The sequence below is a fragment of the Physeter macrocephalus genome, chromosome 20 (genome assembly GCF_002837175.3).
Source record: "Physeter macrocephalus isolate SW-GA chromosome 20, ASM283717v5, whole genome shotgun sequence".
NCBI classification, from domain to species: domain Eukaryota; kingdom Metazoa; phylum Chordata; class Mammalia; order Artiodactyla; family Physeteridae; genus Physeter; species Physeter macrocephalus.
In genome coordinates, this window is record NC_041233.1 from 6,080,828 (window position 1) to 6,100,649 (window position 19,822).

At 40.9% G+C, this 19,822-nt stretch overlaps 1 protein-coding gene across 1 annotated transcript in view; it reads right to left on the reverse strand.

Annotated features, from left to right (window-relative positions):
• Positions 1 to 3,853: 3,853 nt before the first annotated feature.
• The window catches only part of LYST (lysosomal trafficking regulator), a 166,695-nt gene continuing 150,726 nt past the window's right edge, over positions 3,854 to 19,822 (reverse strand). The window contains exons 47-52 of the mRNA XM_055080822.1: positions 19,332 to 19,430; positions 13,634 to 13,773; positions 13,256 to 13,353; positions 7,913 to 8,069; positions 7,430 to 7,501; positions 3,854 to 6,487 (exon numbers count right to left, since the gene is read on the reverse strand). Coding sequence (XP_054936797.1) covers positions 6,349 to 6,487; positions 7,430 to 7,501; positions 7,913 to 8,069; positions 13,256 to 13,353; positions 13,634 to 13,773; positions 19,332 to 19,430 — 705 coding nt within the window. The 3' untranslated portion in view covers positions 3,854 to 6,348. The remainder of the gene's footprint in view (positions 6,488 to 7,429; positions 7,502 to 7,912; positions 8,070 to 13,255; positions 13,354 to 13,633; positions 13,774 to 19,331; positions 19,431 to 19,822) is intronic.

Sequence of the window (19,822 nt, forward strand, 5' to 3'; positions counted from 1 at the left end):
CTCTTGTCTTCCTTTCCTGACATCCCTTTGATGTCTTGGAGAGGGATCCCCTTCAGGTTGTCCGCACTGAGAATGTGGCTCTGGTATCTACCAAAAACTCACCTGGCTCTCCCCTGACTTCTAGGGTAACTGGGGCTCCTTGGGGGAGATGGGGGGTGGTGTTTTGAGGGGCCAGTTGGGGAGCCCCCAACTGCTTCTTCAGTTAGCAGGAGCTGAAAGGAAGGGGGTTTAGCTCAGGCCTCCCCCCTCTGTGGATGGCCGGGGCCTTCCCACTTTCTTGCAGTAAGTGCACTGACTAGGTCCCAGCTTTGCTGGTGGCCTGTGTGTCACATGTTGGGGGCAGGGGCACTCACCTGTGGAGTCTTCTTATTCTCTCCTCCCGGGTACCTGGGGTGGTCTGCAGCGCTACTGCAAGCGAGGAGCCTTGCTTCTTCATCTTCTTTTTCTTCTTCTGCCACATCTTAGTTATTGAAAACCAGCTGGCAGGTGGGGGTGATAGGTCCCTACAGCAATCTTTTGAAGTTTGCAGTGAGTATTTGGAGCACTAGGGGCAAAGGAAAAATCTAAGGGATCTTCAGGGGATCCTTTCAAAACAGGGAGCGAGGTCTTCCTCCCTGAGTTAAATTGCTGAGCAGCCTTAAGTCTGCATTTCTTCTGCAGCCTCTGCTCTGGTAAAGGGCCAGAAAGCACTGTACACAGGGAGTCTCACCTCATTCCTCTTTTCTCACGGAGTAAGTCCAGTTGGAGCATGGTGCTATGATTCAATCAGCCATTCTCTGGCCATTTTCCCTGGTCACCTACTTGTTATTGCGGCCAGACAGTATTACAAAAGAAAATAAGTGGATATTTTTGTCATTTGGAGTAGAGCCATAGAGTTTCTGATGACTCAGAATGCACCCTAATGGGCTGTCCGAGGGGACTGATGTCTGGTTGCCCACATCCTTGGATCTCGGTTGAGAATTTGCCTTCACCTACCAAGAGGTCTATAATAAGTGTTGGTGGAGACACAGATTCGGCTGTTCTCAGCCCACTGAAAATGTCCTTCTCTAGAGAGTTGGTAAGTAAGTTCTTCCAAATGATAATTTACAAGTGCACACTCAGGTTGTTCAGGTACACCAAACTGACGCCCCTCTACAAATAATTCCAAGTTACCAGGATCCTCTAACAAAAGTCATAACCAGGGCCCCCTTTGGGTTGTCAAAGCCAGGACCCCCTAACGAGGGTCAAAACCAGGAAACGGGACACAGATTATTTCACTGAAGCCTTTAGTGACCAGAGTCCCGATCAGCCTCCAGGACTCAGGCAGACAGGGGTGAAGTTAGTATTTCCCATTTTGTTGAAAATGCAAGTACCGATACACAGAAATACAAACAACAAACACAGTCGCACAGACAAAAGATCAGACTATGGAATTGTAGCCTAACAATTCCATCCCCCCTCCCAGATGCAGACCTCAAGACCAGATTGGCCCCGCTCCCAAAAGAGAACAGCCCAGATTGGCTCATTTCTCGAAAGGGCATAAGCCTAGATGAAGGAGGGTGATTCCCAGCCTGCACGAGCCAGAGCGACTTACCCCCACATGAAACGAAAGGCTGATGGTAGGTCAGAATGCATCTGCTCAGAGTTCCCTGGAGCAAAACGAGCCCCAGTAGCTCCTGGGGACGCAGGGAAGGGGCTGCCCCCAGTCAAGGTCGACCTGCCACGGGCACAGGCTCCTGGCTGGCTTGTCAGAAATTGCTGCTGCACCCAAGGTCGTGTGCCCTGTGCACAGGGAGACCAAACTAAAATGTCGGAGTTTCCAGCAGAGAAAGGTTTATTGCAGGGCAAAGCAAAGAGAAGGGGAACTTGTGCTCAGAAGAGCCAAATTCCCCGATGGCTTTCAGGCCAGAGTTTTTAAAGACAGTGTTAGGGGAGAGGGTCGTAGGGTGCCTGAGCAGCTCGTGGACCTTCTTTGGATTGGCCGGTGGTGAAGTAATAGGGTGATGTTTCCGGAATGTCAACCTTCCGGTTCCAACTAGTCTGGAGTCTACGGGTTGGGGGCCTGGGGGCCGTAGTTTCTGTAGAACAGCTCAAAGGTCTGCATCAAATTGTTGTGCGTTTCCCTTCAGGAGGAACTAGGCTTCCCGCGAGTCTATTGTTCTGAGCAGTAACTGCTTGAGTCTGCTCTTTGGAAGTCAGCGAAGGCCTAGGAGACGAAAGGCTTTTTTCTGAAGGCTGATTGGAAGCTGGACCCTCAGGCAGCAGCTTTTAAAGTACACAAATAGACCTCTCTGGGGAACACTGGAGGATGGGCGTCTCTGTCTGCCCCCTCTGCACCGAGCCCTGGGGTGTTCGTTGTTTCTTTGCCACCATCCCGTTGAACCCGTGAACACAAGCCCTGCTGGCCACGAGAGCCAGGCTTTCGAGGGATATGGCCTCTGGGTGGCAATGCTAGAGATGCCACAGGCTCCTTTCTCGGAGACACTGGAGACCTGGCGGCTCCCACCTCTGGAGAGGGCTGCCTCAGGATATCCGCCCCCCACCACTGCAGCTATCAAGCTCACGGGCGGGGGCCCCGGGGCGGGGGTTGCTGCCTCTGGGCTCTGGCCTGGGTGGTAGCTGGTTAAGAACTGTTTTCCCCTTGTTACAGTTCTGTGGGACCTGGGAATGTAAGCCTGGTTGGCCACCAGAGCCAGGTGGTCAGGGGGCACCCCCTGGCAGGCAGCGCCAAATCCGGAGCCCCAGACGTGCACACCCCCCCTTTCTGGGAGATCCCCGCAACCCCAGGAAAGGAGAGGGCGCGCACAAAGATGGTGCCTGCTGCCTTGGCCGTCCTTGGGGCATATTTCAGTGGCCTCCAGAAATGTGTTAAATGCCCGCCCCTCAGGCTGAAGCTTTCAAGACAGGCAACTGGCCTCTTACACAGAAAGACTGGGCACAGTTCAGTCCCGGCCTCGGTGCTGGGCCCTGGGGCGTTAGCCTGGTGAGTCCTGAAGAGCCCCTGAAGGTCTGCTTCTCAGATGCTATAGCCTCGTGGGTCTCGGGGATGCAGCCGCACTGGCTTTCCAAGCTGGATGGTTTTTGGGGGTTCATCTCTCAGGTGTAGGTCTTAAGAGTTGGGGTGCCCGATGTGGAGGTCAAAGCCTCACTCCTCAGGGAAAAGCTGGGAGCCGTCAGCCTCCCAGCCCACCCCTGACTGTGGGTTGCTGTGCCAGGAGTGGGGTTTAAGGTGAGAGCGCGTCTCGGCCTCTCCAACCCGTTTTGATCACCAGATTCTAAGAGTCGCTTTGCTAGTTCTTGGATTTCTTTCAGAGGAAATTATTCTGTGTGTAGCTGTAGATTCAGGGTGTCCACGGGATGCGGGTGAGCTCAGGGTCCTCCTGTGTCACCATCTTGAACTGGAACCCCTTGTAGCTCTTCTGTCTTTGATTCAAAACGTTAACAGGTCATCCAAAATAGTGAGAAGCAGATCACCAGGGAGGAGCTCTGAAGGGCTGGAAAGGATTCCCCACTCCTCCCCTCCCCTCCCCTCCCCTCCCCCATCACCCAGTACTGGGCTTGCACGTAACTGGCAATCAGTGAACGCTGCTGAAAGGAAGAGTCAAGCTGAGATGTGCAGGTAAAGTGGGGACATTCAGGTTGGCAGCCTTACACTGATAGATGCTGCTCCTGAGTTCTTTTGGCAACAGACACCTAGAAGCAGGTGTGCCCTCGTCTTGAGAATCCTTCAAACACAGCAGATGCAAAGCAGAAGAAAAGAGTAATTCTGAGTTCCTGGAGTGCTGGTGGTTGAATTCACCCACCTTTTGCAAGGCCCACCAGAGGAGCTGAGGTGTTTCCCTCACCGAGCCTCTGTTCACTGACGCTCCTGCCTCAGGTCTTTGCACGTGTACTGCCTGGAATACATCTGCTGCCATCTGCACCTGTCAGATTTCTCTTCATCCATTAGACAGCGGCAACAATTTGACTTTACTGGATCCTCTTGATTTAGACTGAATTCTTTGGCTGTATTCTCTCAGAGGACCCTCCACTCTTCCTTCACAGCACTTACCACGTTTTGTAACTACGCACGCTGTGTTACGGACAGCATGTTGCCCTGGCAGTGCAGGCAACAAACTGGACCTCAGTGCTTAGTGTGGCACCTATAGTACAAGTAGGGGTTCAGTGAACATCTGCTGTTGGGGGTGCGGAGTGGGGAGGGACAGATAGTCTTTTCTTTTTAAAAATGAGTGGTTTGACCTTAGGACTTCTGTCTAAACTCCATTTAAAGGCAGTAAAGATTTAAATATACAAGTTCTCACAAAGACCACAATTAAGGAATGAAGGCTATCCTTTTCTAGTGACATAAATTTATAGGGGAGCTAAAGAGAGAAACTATATGGGTTACCAAAAACAGCCACCAATTTGAGATCTGGTCATGATATTTAAACTGCAATGAGAATAGGTCCTCAAGTCTATTTTTATGAAATTTATCCCCACTCTGAAGTGGCAGTGTGTACAAAGGTAACAGAGCTTGTGATAGTTTACAGAAATATTTGCTACAACATGCATATTATGAAGTGCTTCAAACATATACATATTAAGTTTCATGCTGAATAAATAACCCCCCAATTTCATTTTTATTTTTACATAAAAATATAATATTGCACTCTTAACAAGACCAGTCATTTTGCATATTTTCTCTTTAGATAAATGATGAAATTCAGCCTTAAAAAAAAAAAAAAGACTGAGTAGCAACCTTATTCTAATAAGGGACTAATGTAAAGTTCTCAGTAGAAAAATGAAAGTTAGACAATAGCTGCGATTTTTTTTTTTTTTAAACAAAGCAAATCACTTCAACGTGAATAGGAATAGTCTCATCTCTGCACCTGTTTGGACCTCAGAATTAATAGGTGGTCTGTGCAAACCATGATCTCAGTGCAGCCGTGAAGTGCTCTTACCTATGTATGCAACTGAAGGTTACGAGCATACGTAGCCGCTTGCTTCCTCTTGTATTTACCTTGACAGCAGAGACTCTGCAATTGTATTTTAAACAGTTTTTAAGCAGAATGTTTTAGAAAGTCTGGAAGTTACAAAAGTAGTTCTGTAAACACCATATGAATTAAATTTCCATAACAAACACGCAAGTAATTCTTAGGCAGGAATACATCTTTTTATCTCATGGTAACATTACTGAGCTTATTTTACAGTGTTTTCAAAGCCAATAAAGCAGCACCCCAAGTAAAAATAGAGCCATAATATCATGATAGACTATTCCAGGATTTTTAGGAATTCTATCTTTATCATGTGTAAGTTTGCTGTGGAGTACACAGATTTTTCTGTTGTTTCTAGAATTCTCAAGTGGTATAGGTTAGTAGAAACAGTGGAAACTGCTTCCTAAAAGAATTATTCTGCCTCCTGTTTAAAACGAAGTAAGCTGTGTCCTTTTCTTTCGTAATTCTGTTTTGGGGAAGAAAACTCCTCCTGCATATTAGATTAAATGCCTTAACTGGACTGCATTATTAATATCTGTGCAAACTTTTTCTGAAATGGAGGCTTTCTATTGCAAATTGTTAAGTATTCAATGCTCTATAAATGGCAGATATTAAAAGAATTATCATTGTGTTTAAATCTTAGTGACTCAACTAAGGATATTCCATATCTAGTGTTATGGATTTTAAGTAGGATTTTTATGAAGAAACAGAATGTGTCTGAAAATCAAAGATACTTGTGTTGTTGTTTGTGACTGTCAAAAAATTCTGGTTCTACTTTGAGCTAAGAAGGCAACAGGCAAAAACTGCCTAACACTGAGACTCAAATATTCAGATATTCCAAAAAATGTTTGGTGCAGAGGCACCTACTGAATTACATACTTCTCAAAGAAAGCAATGATCAAGTCCTGAATTCTTTATCCTTATCTTTCCTTTTTTTGGGGAGAGTGGGGTGGGTGTGTTATCTTGGCAGAAAACTTTCAAAATATAATCTTTAGAGCATTTTATACAAACAGCTAACCAATTTAAATTCTACTGGCTTTTTTGGAATAATAGAAAAGAGAAAGTAACAGAAAACAGAAATAGAGAGACGCTCATCTTTTCTTTAGAATCCTCTATGGAAAAAAAAAACTTTAAGAATATGATTTTAATTTACTGTGCCAGACTTAAACCTTGTTGGTTAGTGCATACTGACACACCCTCCAGGTTATCACTAAACAAAACTTTCCTCTCAGGACCTTGTGAGGCTGCAGAATTTTGTGCAGATGAATAGACTTTATCATTACTTGGATGGTTTGTTTGGTCATCCAGTTCTTCGGATTTGACCTCCCGTAACTGGCGAAGTCAGCAAATCTAGCTTGGAGTTAAAGTGCCTTGCAGAATGCGAGGTTCTCCTCACTCATCCAGCTGCATAGCTGCTGAGGAAGGAATAGAACATTGGCTGTTTCAGGCGCTGCTGGTCCTTCCGACACCAGGCGATCACGGTCCCATCACTGTTTGCTGTGTACAAATGGTGGCCATCGCAGGAAAATGTAAGGCTGTGGAAAAAAAAAATCCCATTTGTATATTGTGTCTCTTAAAAGTGTATCAGCATATCGGTGATCACATGGGAATCAGTGTAAGGGGGTTAAGATATCTTTACTGGAGCACAGAGACAAGCAAAATGATGGCCTACAACTCATTGGTTTTGACTGTAATTCTAATATAGTTTACTTGCTCTGCTGGCATGTTTGTGAAGCTCCTTCTAACCAAGTGATACAGACTAAAACCAGGACCAAAAGGATCGGTACGTTCTGTTCCTTCTTTGCATATTTTCTTTTCCCTTCTTGTTTAGCCTGATTACTTAAACAACAAATACTTGGGTATAGGAAACTTCGAAAAATACAGCAGTACTACACTTTCTCTCTATAGAAATAAATGGTGATTATTTTACGGAGGTATTTTATTTCCCTGAAAGGGGAAAGGGTAAAAAATGTAACATTAATACAGAATTAATTTAGGTTCATTAAACTTTACATTTAGTGGATTAAAAATAAGTTTATTTTAATAAAGTAGAATTTGAATCACTTCCTTCCAATTGAGTTTTTAGAGTCAAATTTGGTAACAGAGCAAAGGGTAACTGGTTGTTCAGCAGTCCTGTCAAGCACACTCCTGTAGCCATCAATCACCATTATGGGATTTTCCATAAGGAAAGGGAAAATATCCACCACTTCTGCAGTTCAAGAGGCCTTCCCCGGCGGGAGCCCAGCATGCCTGCCTGTGGGACTGTGAGTGCCTGACCCAGATTTTGAGCTCCATGAAGACAAGCATTTTGCCGCCTCTTGCCACCGGGCCCTGGACATCCTGGGCTTCGATAAATGGCCGGCTGTTTATAATGACTTTCATTACGCACTTCTTTACCTCTGTGTGCTTTACTGTCTCTCCAACAAAACAGTCACAGAGTATGTTACGAAGAAAAGAAGAGGTGAGGGAGGTTTTACCTTACAATAGGCTTATTTGATTTAGGAAATGTAATTTCCCGCACAGGCTTTAGGTCCCAAGTACTCCATAACCTAGAGGAAGAAAAAAGTCATCAACTAATTATGCAAACTAAAGTTTGCTTCCCTAAAAATTGAACCCACGTGTTTACTTGTTAAAAATCATCTGGAAGGAAACACAATAAACGATTAACAGTAGTTACTTCTGGGCAGTTTGCCCAGGTGGGTGGGGAGAAAGGAAACCTAACTGTATATTTTCATATTATTACTCTTTCATAGTTGACAAACAATATAAAATTTCAAAAATGTACTAATGCTATCTTTACTATTTATAAATGAAACAAAGAACTGAAGAACCGATATCCGAAGGTGATTTTAAACCTCTAAATATTAAATATTATTATGTTTAGATAGTAAAAACCAATTTTTGAAACTGCTGTGCCCTTATAAACAAAAGTACACAAAGAAATAAAAAACTCCTCTTACCTTACAATTCCATTTTCTAGTCCCCCAGCAATCACGTTGATAGATACTCCCTCAGGCTGGTTAGAGAAAGCCACGGAACAAATGATCTCTCTGCAGTGGACATGTCCAACGAGGTCCCCGTTCACTGTCCAGAGTCTGAGGTCACTGCCCCCACCAGCTAAAACACCACAGTCACCCGCAGGTCACCAGGCTGTGGGTGTCACAGAGCCCCCTACACTGGGCCCCAGAGGGGCATCTCTGAGGGCCTAGCTTGTTTGTTTTAGTGATGAAATTTATAGGCAACTCACGACTGAGGACTGTATAAATGGAACTACTGCATTGGAAGTCACACAGAGTTGGCATATTTATCTAGAGATGATGACCAGTGAAAAAAATGAATATAAAAAATTAAGCTACAAGGTAGAGCAACAATGTAAATTAACCATGAATCTTTCTGTAGTCATGATATTTCAGCATACAGACTGCCAAATCTGAATTTGAAAGTAACCAGAAAGCTAAACAATCTCCAAAAAGAGAAGAAAATATTCTGTGAAACTATCTATAAGAAGTGACTTCTGGGACTTCTGAAGAAAAAAAAAGTTACAGTAAAAGCTGCGTTAAAAACTAATTCTTAAAAAAAAAAAAAGAAAGCTAATTCTTCAGAATGTCTAAGACTGACTCTTACAAATCGATGTCTTATTAAACGAATTTTTTTTCCTTTCAAAGACCATGAGTAACCAAACTTTTTGTAGTTTTCCTGGGGGTGGAGGAGGCACTAATTGCTTTAATATCTTCTATAAACTCGGGCTGTGGTTTGGGGCCTCACGGTGATGTGTCCAACCTTCTTTGGAGAAATATTCTCATACTGATAAGACAGAGGTTAGGAGGCATGATAAAGTTTGGATGACACAGTGTGTTACTACACTTAAATTTATCTCTCCATTAGAACTAACAGAAAAGCAGAGAATGTGTTTCTCTCTTTATTAAGGAAATTAAAAGTTTTTATAGCAAAGAAATAAATATTGGAAATACTTCTTTACCTAAAGGTATGCGAAAGACCTTCAAATGTCACCAACCAAAATGCCTAGTGTGTTGCAGTATCATTCACGATAGCCAAAAGGTGGGAACAACCCAAATGTTTATCAAGAGATGACTGGATAAACAAAAATGTGGTATATCTCTACGATGGAATATTGTCTAGCCACAAAAAGTAATGAAGTTCTGATACAGGCACCAACACGGATAAACCTTGAAAGTGGTACGCTAAGTGAAATAACCCAGACACAAAAGGACAAATACTGTATGATTCCACTTATATAAAATATCTAGAAGAGGCAAATTCACAGAGATAGAAAGTCGAACAGAGGTTACCAGGATCTGTTGGGGAGGGAGGAGTGGGAGTTATGGCTACAGAGTTTCTGTTCAGGGTGATGAAGAAGTTTTTGAAGTGGACAGTGGTGATGGTTGCACAACATTGTGAACGTAATAATGCCACTGAATTGTATTCTTTAAAATGGTTTAAATGGCAGCTTTTATGTTAAATATATTTTACCACACACATATACACACACAAAGATTAAAAAATGCCCAGTGGTCTACTTCCCATTGTAGAATATCGATTAGGAGAGATTATCCAAATAAAGCATCAAGATATAGGAGGCTCTGGGACTTCCCTGGTGGCTCAGTGGTTAAGAATCTGCCTGCCAATGCAGGGGACACGGGTTCGAGCCCTGGTGTGGGACGATCCCACATGCCACGGAGCAGCTAAGCCCGTGCGCCACAACTACTGAGCCTGTGCTCTAGAGCCCGCGAGCCACAACTACTGATCCCGCGTGCCACAACTACTGAAGTCCGCCCACCTAGAGCTCGTGTGCTGTGACAAGAGAAGCCACCGTAATGAGAAGCCCGCGCACCGCAATGAAGAGTAGCCCCTGCTCGCTGCAAGCAGAGAAAGCCCGCGTGCAGCAACAAAGATCCAACGCAGCCAAAATTAAATAAATTTTTTTAAAAAAGATATAGGAGACTCAATATGCTAAAGAAATACAATTGTAGATGATGAACTCATCTTTTATGTAAGTAGAGATTTCACTCTTTCTTTTGAATTTAATATCTAATAAAGATTTTTAAAAATATATAAAGTAACCAGATGTGTGCTAGTAAGGTCAGAAGGTTTATTGAAGTCATTGGATACATATCCATAAAAGATATTGATGTAGGGGTTGGTAATTGTAAGACACAGCTACTGCATGGCTTAGTTCTTCAAAATAGAAAATCGAAATGTGGTCCTCAACTCTGAAGTATGGTATGGAACTTAATAGGCAAAGAATTACCCTAGCAGATTGCCCAGAAACTTGGTCTACCACAAAACCAAGTAACCACTCATCTGCCTAAGATTATAAATATATATTAAAAAAAAAAATCGAGGCCCTTACCCAATACCGGATTGCTTTCATGTATAATTTAACATATCAACTAAAAGTCAGAAAGTTGGGCATTCCTGAAAAAATCTTTATTCTTTCTATACATCTTCATCAAAATTAAAAGAAATTGGAGAACTACCCCCTACTCTGTATCTTAGAATATTATATTAACTTCAGAGTACCACTGGCAACACAGGAAAAGGCTATGAACCCTAGTTGAAATGCATATATTTTGATATAGTGGCAGAATGATTTAAAAAAATACAGAAACCATCTACTATAATATTTACATAGTTTAATAAATTTTACATCTTATCACTATAACAACCACATCCCATAATAAGCCCTGGGAAATTAGGATCAGGAGGAATGAGTTTGCCAGTGTATCTTCAGCCCAATACAGAAATTTTTGAGATTATATATGTGTATACATACACACACATATATACACATTATATATTATATATACATACACATGCATATATATTTATTTCTCTTAAATTTTGATTGTAAAGTTACTTGGGTGGTTCTCACTAAAGTGTCAAGACTTTTGGTAGGCTAAATCTGGTAACTTTCTTCCCTTCCTGGACTATAAGAATAGGAGAATGAAATATAGTCTGGATCACTAAACATAAATTTGTCCTCTCTTTTAAAAAATCATTATTTTTATTATGCTGTCTATATACCAGTTGCTCTTTATGAGTTCTCTTCTATATGCATTGAGAGGCCTCAAGTTCAGAAGGCCTTTTTTTTCAAAGTGGAAAGAAAGTTCTAGCCATTACTCTATTATACTGTGCACACTACCTAGGGGCACCTGAACACCCTACTAGTGAGCTGGTAATTGTAAGCAAAAGTAATTTGGTTTCTTGTTCCCATATGACTAGTTAATATAATATCACAGATATAATAAATCACTACTGGCAGCAGGAAAGTAATTAACTTTACAAAATTCGGTTCCCTTGGGATCAATCCTAACTTCCAAATGTTGCCAAAACAAGAAAGTAGAGAACTCTATATAAATAATCATTATATGATCCCCCCAAATTCCCTCTTGATGTGACATACTAAAGGCCACTAATGTACAAATCAAGGAAGAACAATTAGCAAAGTCATCAATCATCTGCCCACACTTATATTACCAAAGTCAACTCTTTAAGATCTTTCCCCTTAGTTATGCTGATTAGGAAATAAAAATGTTTTCATGACATTATCTTATGACTAGGGGTGAAGACTGGCAAATACTTCACGTTGAAATCTTGAAGCATGACTGAAGATGTTACTTTTCTTGAATACAAGCATGAATGAGTGTTTTGTAAAAACAAGAGTTTTATCGTGGTATAGTACAAAAATAAATATTCGGACTTTGTCCCAGGTCCCTGGCATAGAGCTCCTAAAACCCTTGTTAATTTACTGTCTTTTTTATGCTAATGAGATAACTCCTCCGGGGAGGCCCAGACAGCTTCAGGATGGGAACTGGTCACCAAAAAACCAACCCCGAGTTAGAACTTACAGCACCTCCCACTTCCAGGGAAGGGAGAGGGGCGGGAGGTTGAGCTCAGTTCCTAATGGCCAAAGGTTGAATCTACCGTGCCTACAGAATGGAACCTTAGAAAAACAGGGACAGACCCTGTGACCTCACCTACCTACCTTTTCTTCTGGCTGTTCACTTCTATCCTTTGTAACGAACCATAGTAGTAAGTACAGTGTTTTCCTGAGTTTTGTGAGTCATTCGAGAGAATTATCAAACCTGGTGGGGGGTCTTGGGACTCCCAAATTTGCTAACTTCAACTAGTTAGTGTCAGAATTGAACTGCACTATTTGACACCCAGTTGGTGTCATAGAAATGGAGAATTGTTTAGTATCTGGAAAGACCACACATTTGGTGTCAGGAGAAAACAAACAATATGAAAAATGCAAGCAAAGGATAAAAGACCACCCACTGTAGATGTGTCAAAGATATCTGTACTGAGTGGACAAAAAGAAACAGTTTTTCAAAGCATCCTTTCAATTAATGGAAATGCAAACAGAAAATTTATGAGCTTTTGAACAGTTCTTTCCCTCTGGATGCATCAAGTTTTTTTTGTTTGTTTGTTTGTTTTGTGGTACACGGGCCTCTCACCGCTGTGGCCTCTCCCGCTGTGGAGCACAGGCTCCGGACGCGCAGGCTCAGCAGCCATGGCCCACGGGGCCCAGCCTCTCCGCGGCACGTGGGATCCTCCCGGACCGGGGCACGAACCCATGTCCCCTGCATCGGCAGGCGGACTCTCAACCACTGCGCCACCAGGGAAGCCCTGCATCAAGTTTTTTAATATGTATACATGAAAAAACAAAAACTAAAAGCCAGAGCTTTGATTAGGTGATATATCTTTGTCATGTAAATTTTGGGCAAATTATACTTCCATTATTATTTTATACTACTCTCTCCCAGGAACTACAAGACACATGTAGGAAGTTGATCATCTGCTGATGCTTTTCATTTAGTCAGGAGGGAGGTAGCAAAGTCAGTAGTTAAAAAGCAGAAGCAAAATAGGATGGAAAAACAAAACCAAAGAAGATTCAGATAATTATGTAACAGTAATTTGCTTAACTTACAATGTGCTCAAATGCAATCTTACGTATATCAGAAAAAAAGTTAAATTATGACAATACTAACTTTTGCATAAGTAGATGCCTAAACTGATGAACTCAATCTTCAACCTTACTGGGTTTTTTTTTGGCCTCGCTGTGTGGCATGCCGGACCTTAGTTCCCTGACTAGGGATCGAGCCCACGACCCCTGCATTGGGAGTGTGGAGTCTTAACACATATACATGCTATCACCTAAGTATACAGATCTGGCAGGGACCTGAGAGATGTAGTGCAACAGTTGAACCTATGATGTAACCAGCTGGCTGAATGCACTGTGAGTGCAACCACCCTGTGCTTTGGTTTTGGGGCCAGCTCACCTGAGTCACACACGGTGGCAATGTCACCTGTAGTCTCACTGGCAGAGACGGCTGTGACAGGGCTTTTGTGTCCCGCCAGACTTTGTACGTAGCACAACCTGAAAGACCAAAGACATGAATTTGCATATGATCATTACATATAATTATATTCTCTTATTTGTATAATTCTTTTCCTCAGTGTATATGTATCTACTATATATAAGGCATTCCTGACTATATTCCTAACTGATTTTTTAATTCAGTAAGATTACAAAGGTAAAGTCTGTATTTCATGCTTAAAGCTATTATGATATAAAGATATTATTTTAGTGCATCTGTTTCTCACAGTAAGAACTAAAACATTAAAAGTCGCTATTTTAGAGTTGGAGATTTCTGTACCTGTTTAAATCCCATATGATGCAGGTTCCATCTCTGCTCACACTTATCATTATACTGTATGGTTTGCAGACAAACAAGCTGGTTATCTCTTCTGTGTGCCCATAGAGATGTATCTGAGACTCCATTTCTATCTCTGAAGGCTAAAATTAAAAAAAATAAGTAAAGTATAAGACAAAAACCATGACGAAAGGTATCCTAGGGTCGTATCTCAAAAATAAAAACAACCCAAGTGATTCAAACATTCTTCTCAAACATCTCATTTTTCAATCTAGTTCAACTTTTTCTAAAGAGTAAAACTAATTAAACATTAACAAATTTTTAATTGACCATAAATTCATCAACAAATAAGCTTTTCATTTTTGTCTATTCTTTTCCAGTCTTTAGCCAAATACATATGTATTTTATAGCTGTGATTATTACCATACAAATAATTCCCTATTTTGTATCTTATACATTCTCCCATAAGCATTTTCCATTTTTGACAGTGTCTTCAAAATGATTTTTATGTGTTATAATATTCTATACAGTTAGTATACCATAATTTACTTGAGCATCCTTTTTTTGAAAAATTTATTTATTTATTTATTTATTTATGTCTGTGTTGGGTCTTTGTTGCCGCACACAGGCTTTCTCTAGTTGCGGTGGGCGGGGGCTACACTTCCTTGCGGTGCGCAGGCTTCTCATTGCGGTGGCTTCTCTTGTTGCGGAGCACGGGCTCTACGCACGTGGGCTTCAGTAGTTGTGGCACACGGGCTCAGTAGTTGTGGCTCGTGGGCTCTAGAGCACAGGCTCAGTAGCTGTGGCGCACGGGCTTAGCTGCTCCACGGCATGTGGGATCGTCCCACACCAGGGCTCGAACCCGTGTCCCTTCCTTGGCAGGTGGATTCTTAACTACTGCACCACTAGGGAAGCCCCCTTGAGCATCCTTTATGATAGACATTTAAAACTGTTTCAAATTTTTTCAAAATTATAGATGTCATAATTAAATCCTTCATATATATAATAAGTTTTGTTCCTCCGCTAAATCATTTCTTTAGAATTTCGAGAATCCTACTAGTGGATCAGTGAATATTAATAATTTTACAGTTCTTGAGTGTACTTTTCAAAGGCTTTGTACCAATTCATGATGCCACCAATGGCGATGTATTACTACTCATCAATAGTTGTGGACTGATTTTCTAAATCAAACATTGAAAACTGATGTTCCAAGTTCCACATGGCTCACAGATGCCAGATGTCCACACAGGGTCTAACCTTTGTTTTCATTAGGGTAACAGTTTATTGTCATAAAGTATTTCAATACAGAGAATATAGAAAAGTAGAAAGAAAGTATAATAAAAAGCTGTATACTGACCACTCAGTTAAACTAATCCTAACATTTTATAAGATCAGCTTATTTTTTAAATAAAGAAAACATTAAACATTATATAGTCCGTGTGCTGTTTTACATCCTATTTCCTCTCCCTTGTCAGAAGTTACTATTATCCTGAATTTTTTATTTGTTTCCCATGTATGTAGAATTTATGTTCTACTATATGTTACTATAACAATTGTATTGTTTTTCATGTTGCTAAACTTTATGTATATGGTATTAATTATTCTTTAGGTATCTGCTGCATCTTGCCTTTGTGGTCACCACTGCTTTTGAAACATATCTGTGTTGGGTTATTAGCTGCAGCTCATCTATTGTAAGTGCTTTATTGTTCACATAAAAATACCTATTTTATTCTTAAAGACTCAAATGACCAGGCGATACCAGGTTTACAGTTCCCCTTGGAACCACTGGCTTGAGCTGTGTGGCAGTGGCTTCTGTTTAGCTGGGGCATGTGGCCTTCAACTGCACACAACCGCAGCAACCAGATGGCTCTGAACAAGGGCATGAGTCCTGGTTCTGGGCCCCTTCCGGTTCTCCTCCGTGGCCTTCCCCGCAGGGCCACAGGGGTGTGCCAGTGCCCTTGCAGACTATTCTTCAGGGCCCCTGGGACCAAGGAACTCCTTGCCCCCAAAGGCCTGAGCTCCTTCCTTCTCTGCTTGAACTCTGCAGCACTCCAGTTTGTGACTCAATTCCCATTCTAAATCTTTGAAAATGTCCCGAGTTTTAAACGGCAATCAAGGTTGCTTTACCTTGAATTTCTCTTATTGTAACTAAGTTTAACTTTTTCACATATTCATTTTCTTATCTGTAAATTTGTGTGCTTGGTTTTGTGTATTTGTTACTACATTAAAAAGATTATTTGTAGGAATTCCTCTATTTGTGGAATAGAATGTAAGTACCTTCCCTTCCTTGTTTCTTCTGCTGGATGACCTGGATCCCCATGCCAGGCTATGGACGCCTTACCCAAAATCAAGTCTGAGGATCCTGGACAACCCAGGGAATTCCAATCCAGGCTGTAACTCCAGGCAAGAATTGTTCCTATCTGACTCACCTTTACTCTTAGGGACCAGCCTTTTGGACAAGGACTCCCCAGCTTGCTCTGTCCCTTGTTGTTGTTTTCTATTCCTCTCACAAGAGGCTGTCCAAGGACAGTGTCAATATTCTAGGACTGACAAATGCCCTCAAGGCTAAGGCTCCCTCCTTGCTTATTTAAAAAAAATATATATATATATATGTATATACATATGTGTGTGTGTGTGTGTGTAATTTTTTTTTTACTTCATGATCATGAATAATATTTATGGGGTAAACACAAGATAGGTACCCTATAGTGGTTATTGAAATTTGATAGATTTTGCACTTTAAAATGATTGCAAGAGTTAGTGTTACTAGATGATTCCCTGATGGATCAGAAAATAATTTCCATGGGTAGAACAGGAATCTTGTGCTGGCCTACTTCTTCATAAAATGTTCTTGAATGGTGTACTACTACCTTGGATACACTGCATATATATTCTCCTACCACCATCAATTTAGAGAATAGAAATACAGGTGTTCACTTATATGAAGATGATGTGGCCACACTATTTAATTAGTGAAAAAAATGACTCAAGACCAACTATTTTAAAATCAGTTATCACTTTTAGAAGACATTCTTCTCTAATACTGTATATAAATGGCTTATAGATAACAATTCCGTATAACCAACCAACGTATTCGTCATTATATATGTAGAATGCATTTTAGCAGACTATCTTGGGATAGTCAACAGAAACTCACAATGCTCAAAGTTATATATGCTTCACTAGCTCAGTAAAGTATTTCATAAGATTCCCTTGAAAATATTTTCAGACAACAATTATTTTGGTCATATCCTACATGGTGCTTGGGAGGTGGTCTTTCGTATGTGTCAAGGCCAACACAAACGAGAGTGTAAATACTTTTAGAACCATGGCATTCAGTGGGATGGGAGAACAGAAGCTAGTAAACATGAGGTGTTTCCTGCCAACCTCACAGGCATAGGGTCACACCTGCAGCTTCGGGGACCCCAAAATGATGAGACGGTCCCCAATAAAAAACAACAACAACATCTACAAAAACCCAAGTAACCTTCTCTCAGATCAAACAATGATAAAACCACACAGCTAAGATACACTTTTGGACATGGTTTAAATAGTAACTGTTAATCTCATGACTTGATTACCTAATACTGTTAATACTTAGGAGAAAAAGAAAACCCTTAAAAATAAATGGAAAAAATCCACTTTCAGGCAAATACAGAACTGAGGAAAGGTAAGCAACCTAAGACTTCACAATAACTTCAAACTAAAAGAAGCATGTGTCTTGCTGTATCCAAATGATAATAGCTACATCTTTGATCTATTTCAAAGCTATGTTGTGCAAAATTACTCCTATACCGAGTACAGCTTAATCTTTTATTTTTTTTTAACCAATACTGTATACTGTGCTAGTGTACAATTAAAGTTGTAAATTATAGGAAGAATGGAAGTAAGGAAAACTAAGAGCAAGGCTGTTCATAGTGTTGGGGAAAGCAAGAGGAAATAAAAAAGAAAAGATGAAGCTAGTTTTTAAATAGGTGTCTATGATGGTGCAAATGATCTGAGTGTACAAGCAGACAACTGCTCTAGCAGCAGAGATTAGAATATATTTGTAGAAAAAAGGAAACAGGGTGAGCTCAGAAGGTGAAAGGCAATAGCAGTGGTAAATATTAGAGACGTTATAAAATTAACATCCGCTTTAGGCCTTGGGGAGTAAAAAGGAGAAAACAGAAGACAATCCAAAAGTGAAGGCGCCTCTCTGCTCAGACTCCCTAGCATTCTTCTTATTGTGGCCTGTGTATAAGACCCTCACCTCACTCTACTGTTCCTGCCCTGAATTTGGCACTCCTCCCAGCATGTTATACTCTAAACTACACATAAAAGTATCTGCCATCCCCCAAACTACCATGCCTTTGTTTCCATGTGTTGGTTTACTTTGCTACAATACTCTTTCCTCTTTTCTCCACTTAGTAAAATGGTCCTTTAAGATCTAGCTCATGTGTAACTTTTCAGGCTCCCTGACATCTGGTTGGTCTCACTTCCGGCTCTTCTAAGCTGTGTGTAAATCTTTCTTAGAGCACAACCTCACCATCCTGCAATAACCTGTACATGCCGACCTCCTGACACGGAGCCCTCACCACGGCCGGCCTGTATCACTACAGCGCCTCTGAACTGGTACCCTCCCCTCCAGCCTCACACTCCTTTTAAGCGATTCTCCTTGTAGACGCTACAGTGATGGCCTTAAAATGCTGACTGGATCACATCACTCCTGCTTCAAACATTTTAATGACTCCTTAGACTAAGAGACAGAAACAATATTATGATCACATTTATACCCCAAGGATCGTGGCAAAGAACCTTAACAAGGGCTTAAAAGGGAATAAACTTGGACAGAAAAGTAAGGAACTGAGCATCACCCTATGCTAGAAATACAGGTTTCACCCAGTAAAACACGTTTTATAAAATAATGCAGAAAATTGTAATTTAAAAAAAGCACAGAGCACATTTTAGACTAGAATGATAATCACTGAGTTATCACCCTAAACTTGCCACTAATCCTCAACAGCACCACAGACAGCTGATTCAAGAAAGGAATGACAGACCTACAGTGGAAATGCCTCTTAGGAATTGGTCCTTTAATTAACTACTAAAATACTGTAGGTTTAATCTCTTAATAAAGTAAGTACTGTTACTGCAAAAAAAAAAAGGAATGACAGTAGATTAAAAGAAGTATTGCATCATGTCTTCTTCACTGGAGTGTTTTAATAATTTAACTCTCAAATCCAAAGGATTCAGTGAATGAAAAAATTTCTTCCAGTAAGTGGTAGAAATCAAGACTGGCTACTTGGATTTTTCTGTCATTTAATTCACCCAGAGGGCATAGGAATGTTGAACATTAGGAGTTCTGTACTTCCAACTTTTATAGAATCTTGTGGGATACTTGTAAGCACTCAGGTTGATACTGAGAATAAAAGCAAGCAAGCATCCAAATGCCATGAAAAAGCCTAAACTCAAAACATGTCATAACTCAAAATACTGTCTGTCTCTGACCTTTACAGTTATTTTCAAAATTTTTGTGATCTTAATAAACCTAAAATTAAAGAGTTAGACATGTGACCTTTTACATTTTAAGAGCTTATGTGAAGAGATTAAAGTACAAAAGATTAATGTACAAAAAATTTAATCCTATACCAAATTTATACTTCATAAAGGGTTTCTTCCCCTCACTGACATGAAAATCCCACAAAACGTGCCCAGGACCTACCGTGCCGCTCGTGAATCTGTTTGTGTAGGCTGTGATGACACCACATTTGCTCCCAGTAAACAGTTGGCAACTGTCCGGTACCCATGCACAACTAGTCACCTAGAGAAAGGACAAATCAAAGATTATCATATTTAAAAAGCATGAGAAATGCTTCTACTTTTCTGACAATTATTTTTAAAATATATGATCACAAAATTTAAGGTAAACATTTTACTTGAAATGATTAGAATGGTGTAAGATATAATATTCTGTAACTTTAAGCTATCTAAAAGCTGTTTCCAAATTAAAATGTATTACAATGCATTGTCTATGATTTTACATTTTTCTGTGTACACACACACACACACACACACACAAATACACATAGGGCCATTTGTTCCTCAGAAATTTAAACAAAATGATCCAGGATTGACTAGATCCAAGGTTGAGAGGGGGTGTGTGTGTGTGTGTGTGTGTGTGTGTGTGTGTGTGTGTGTGTGTGTGTGTGTGTG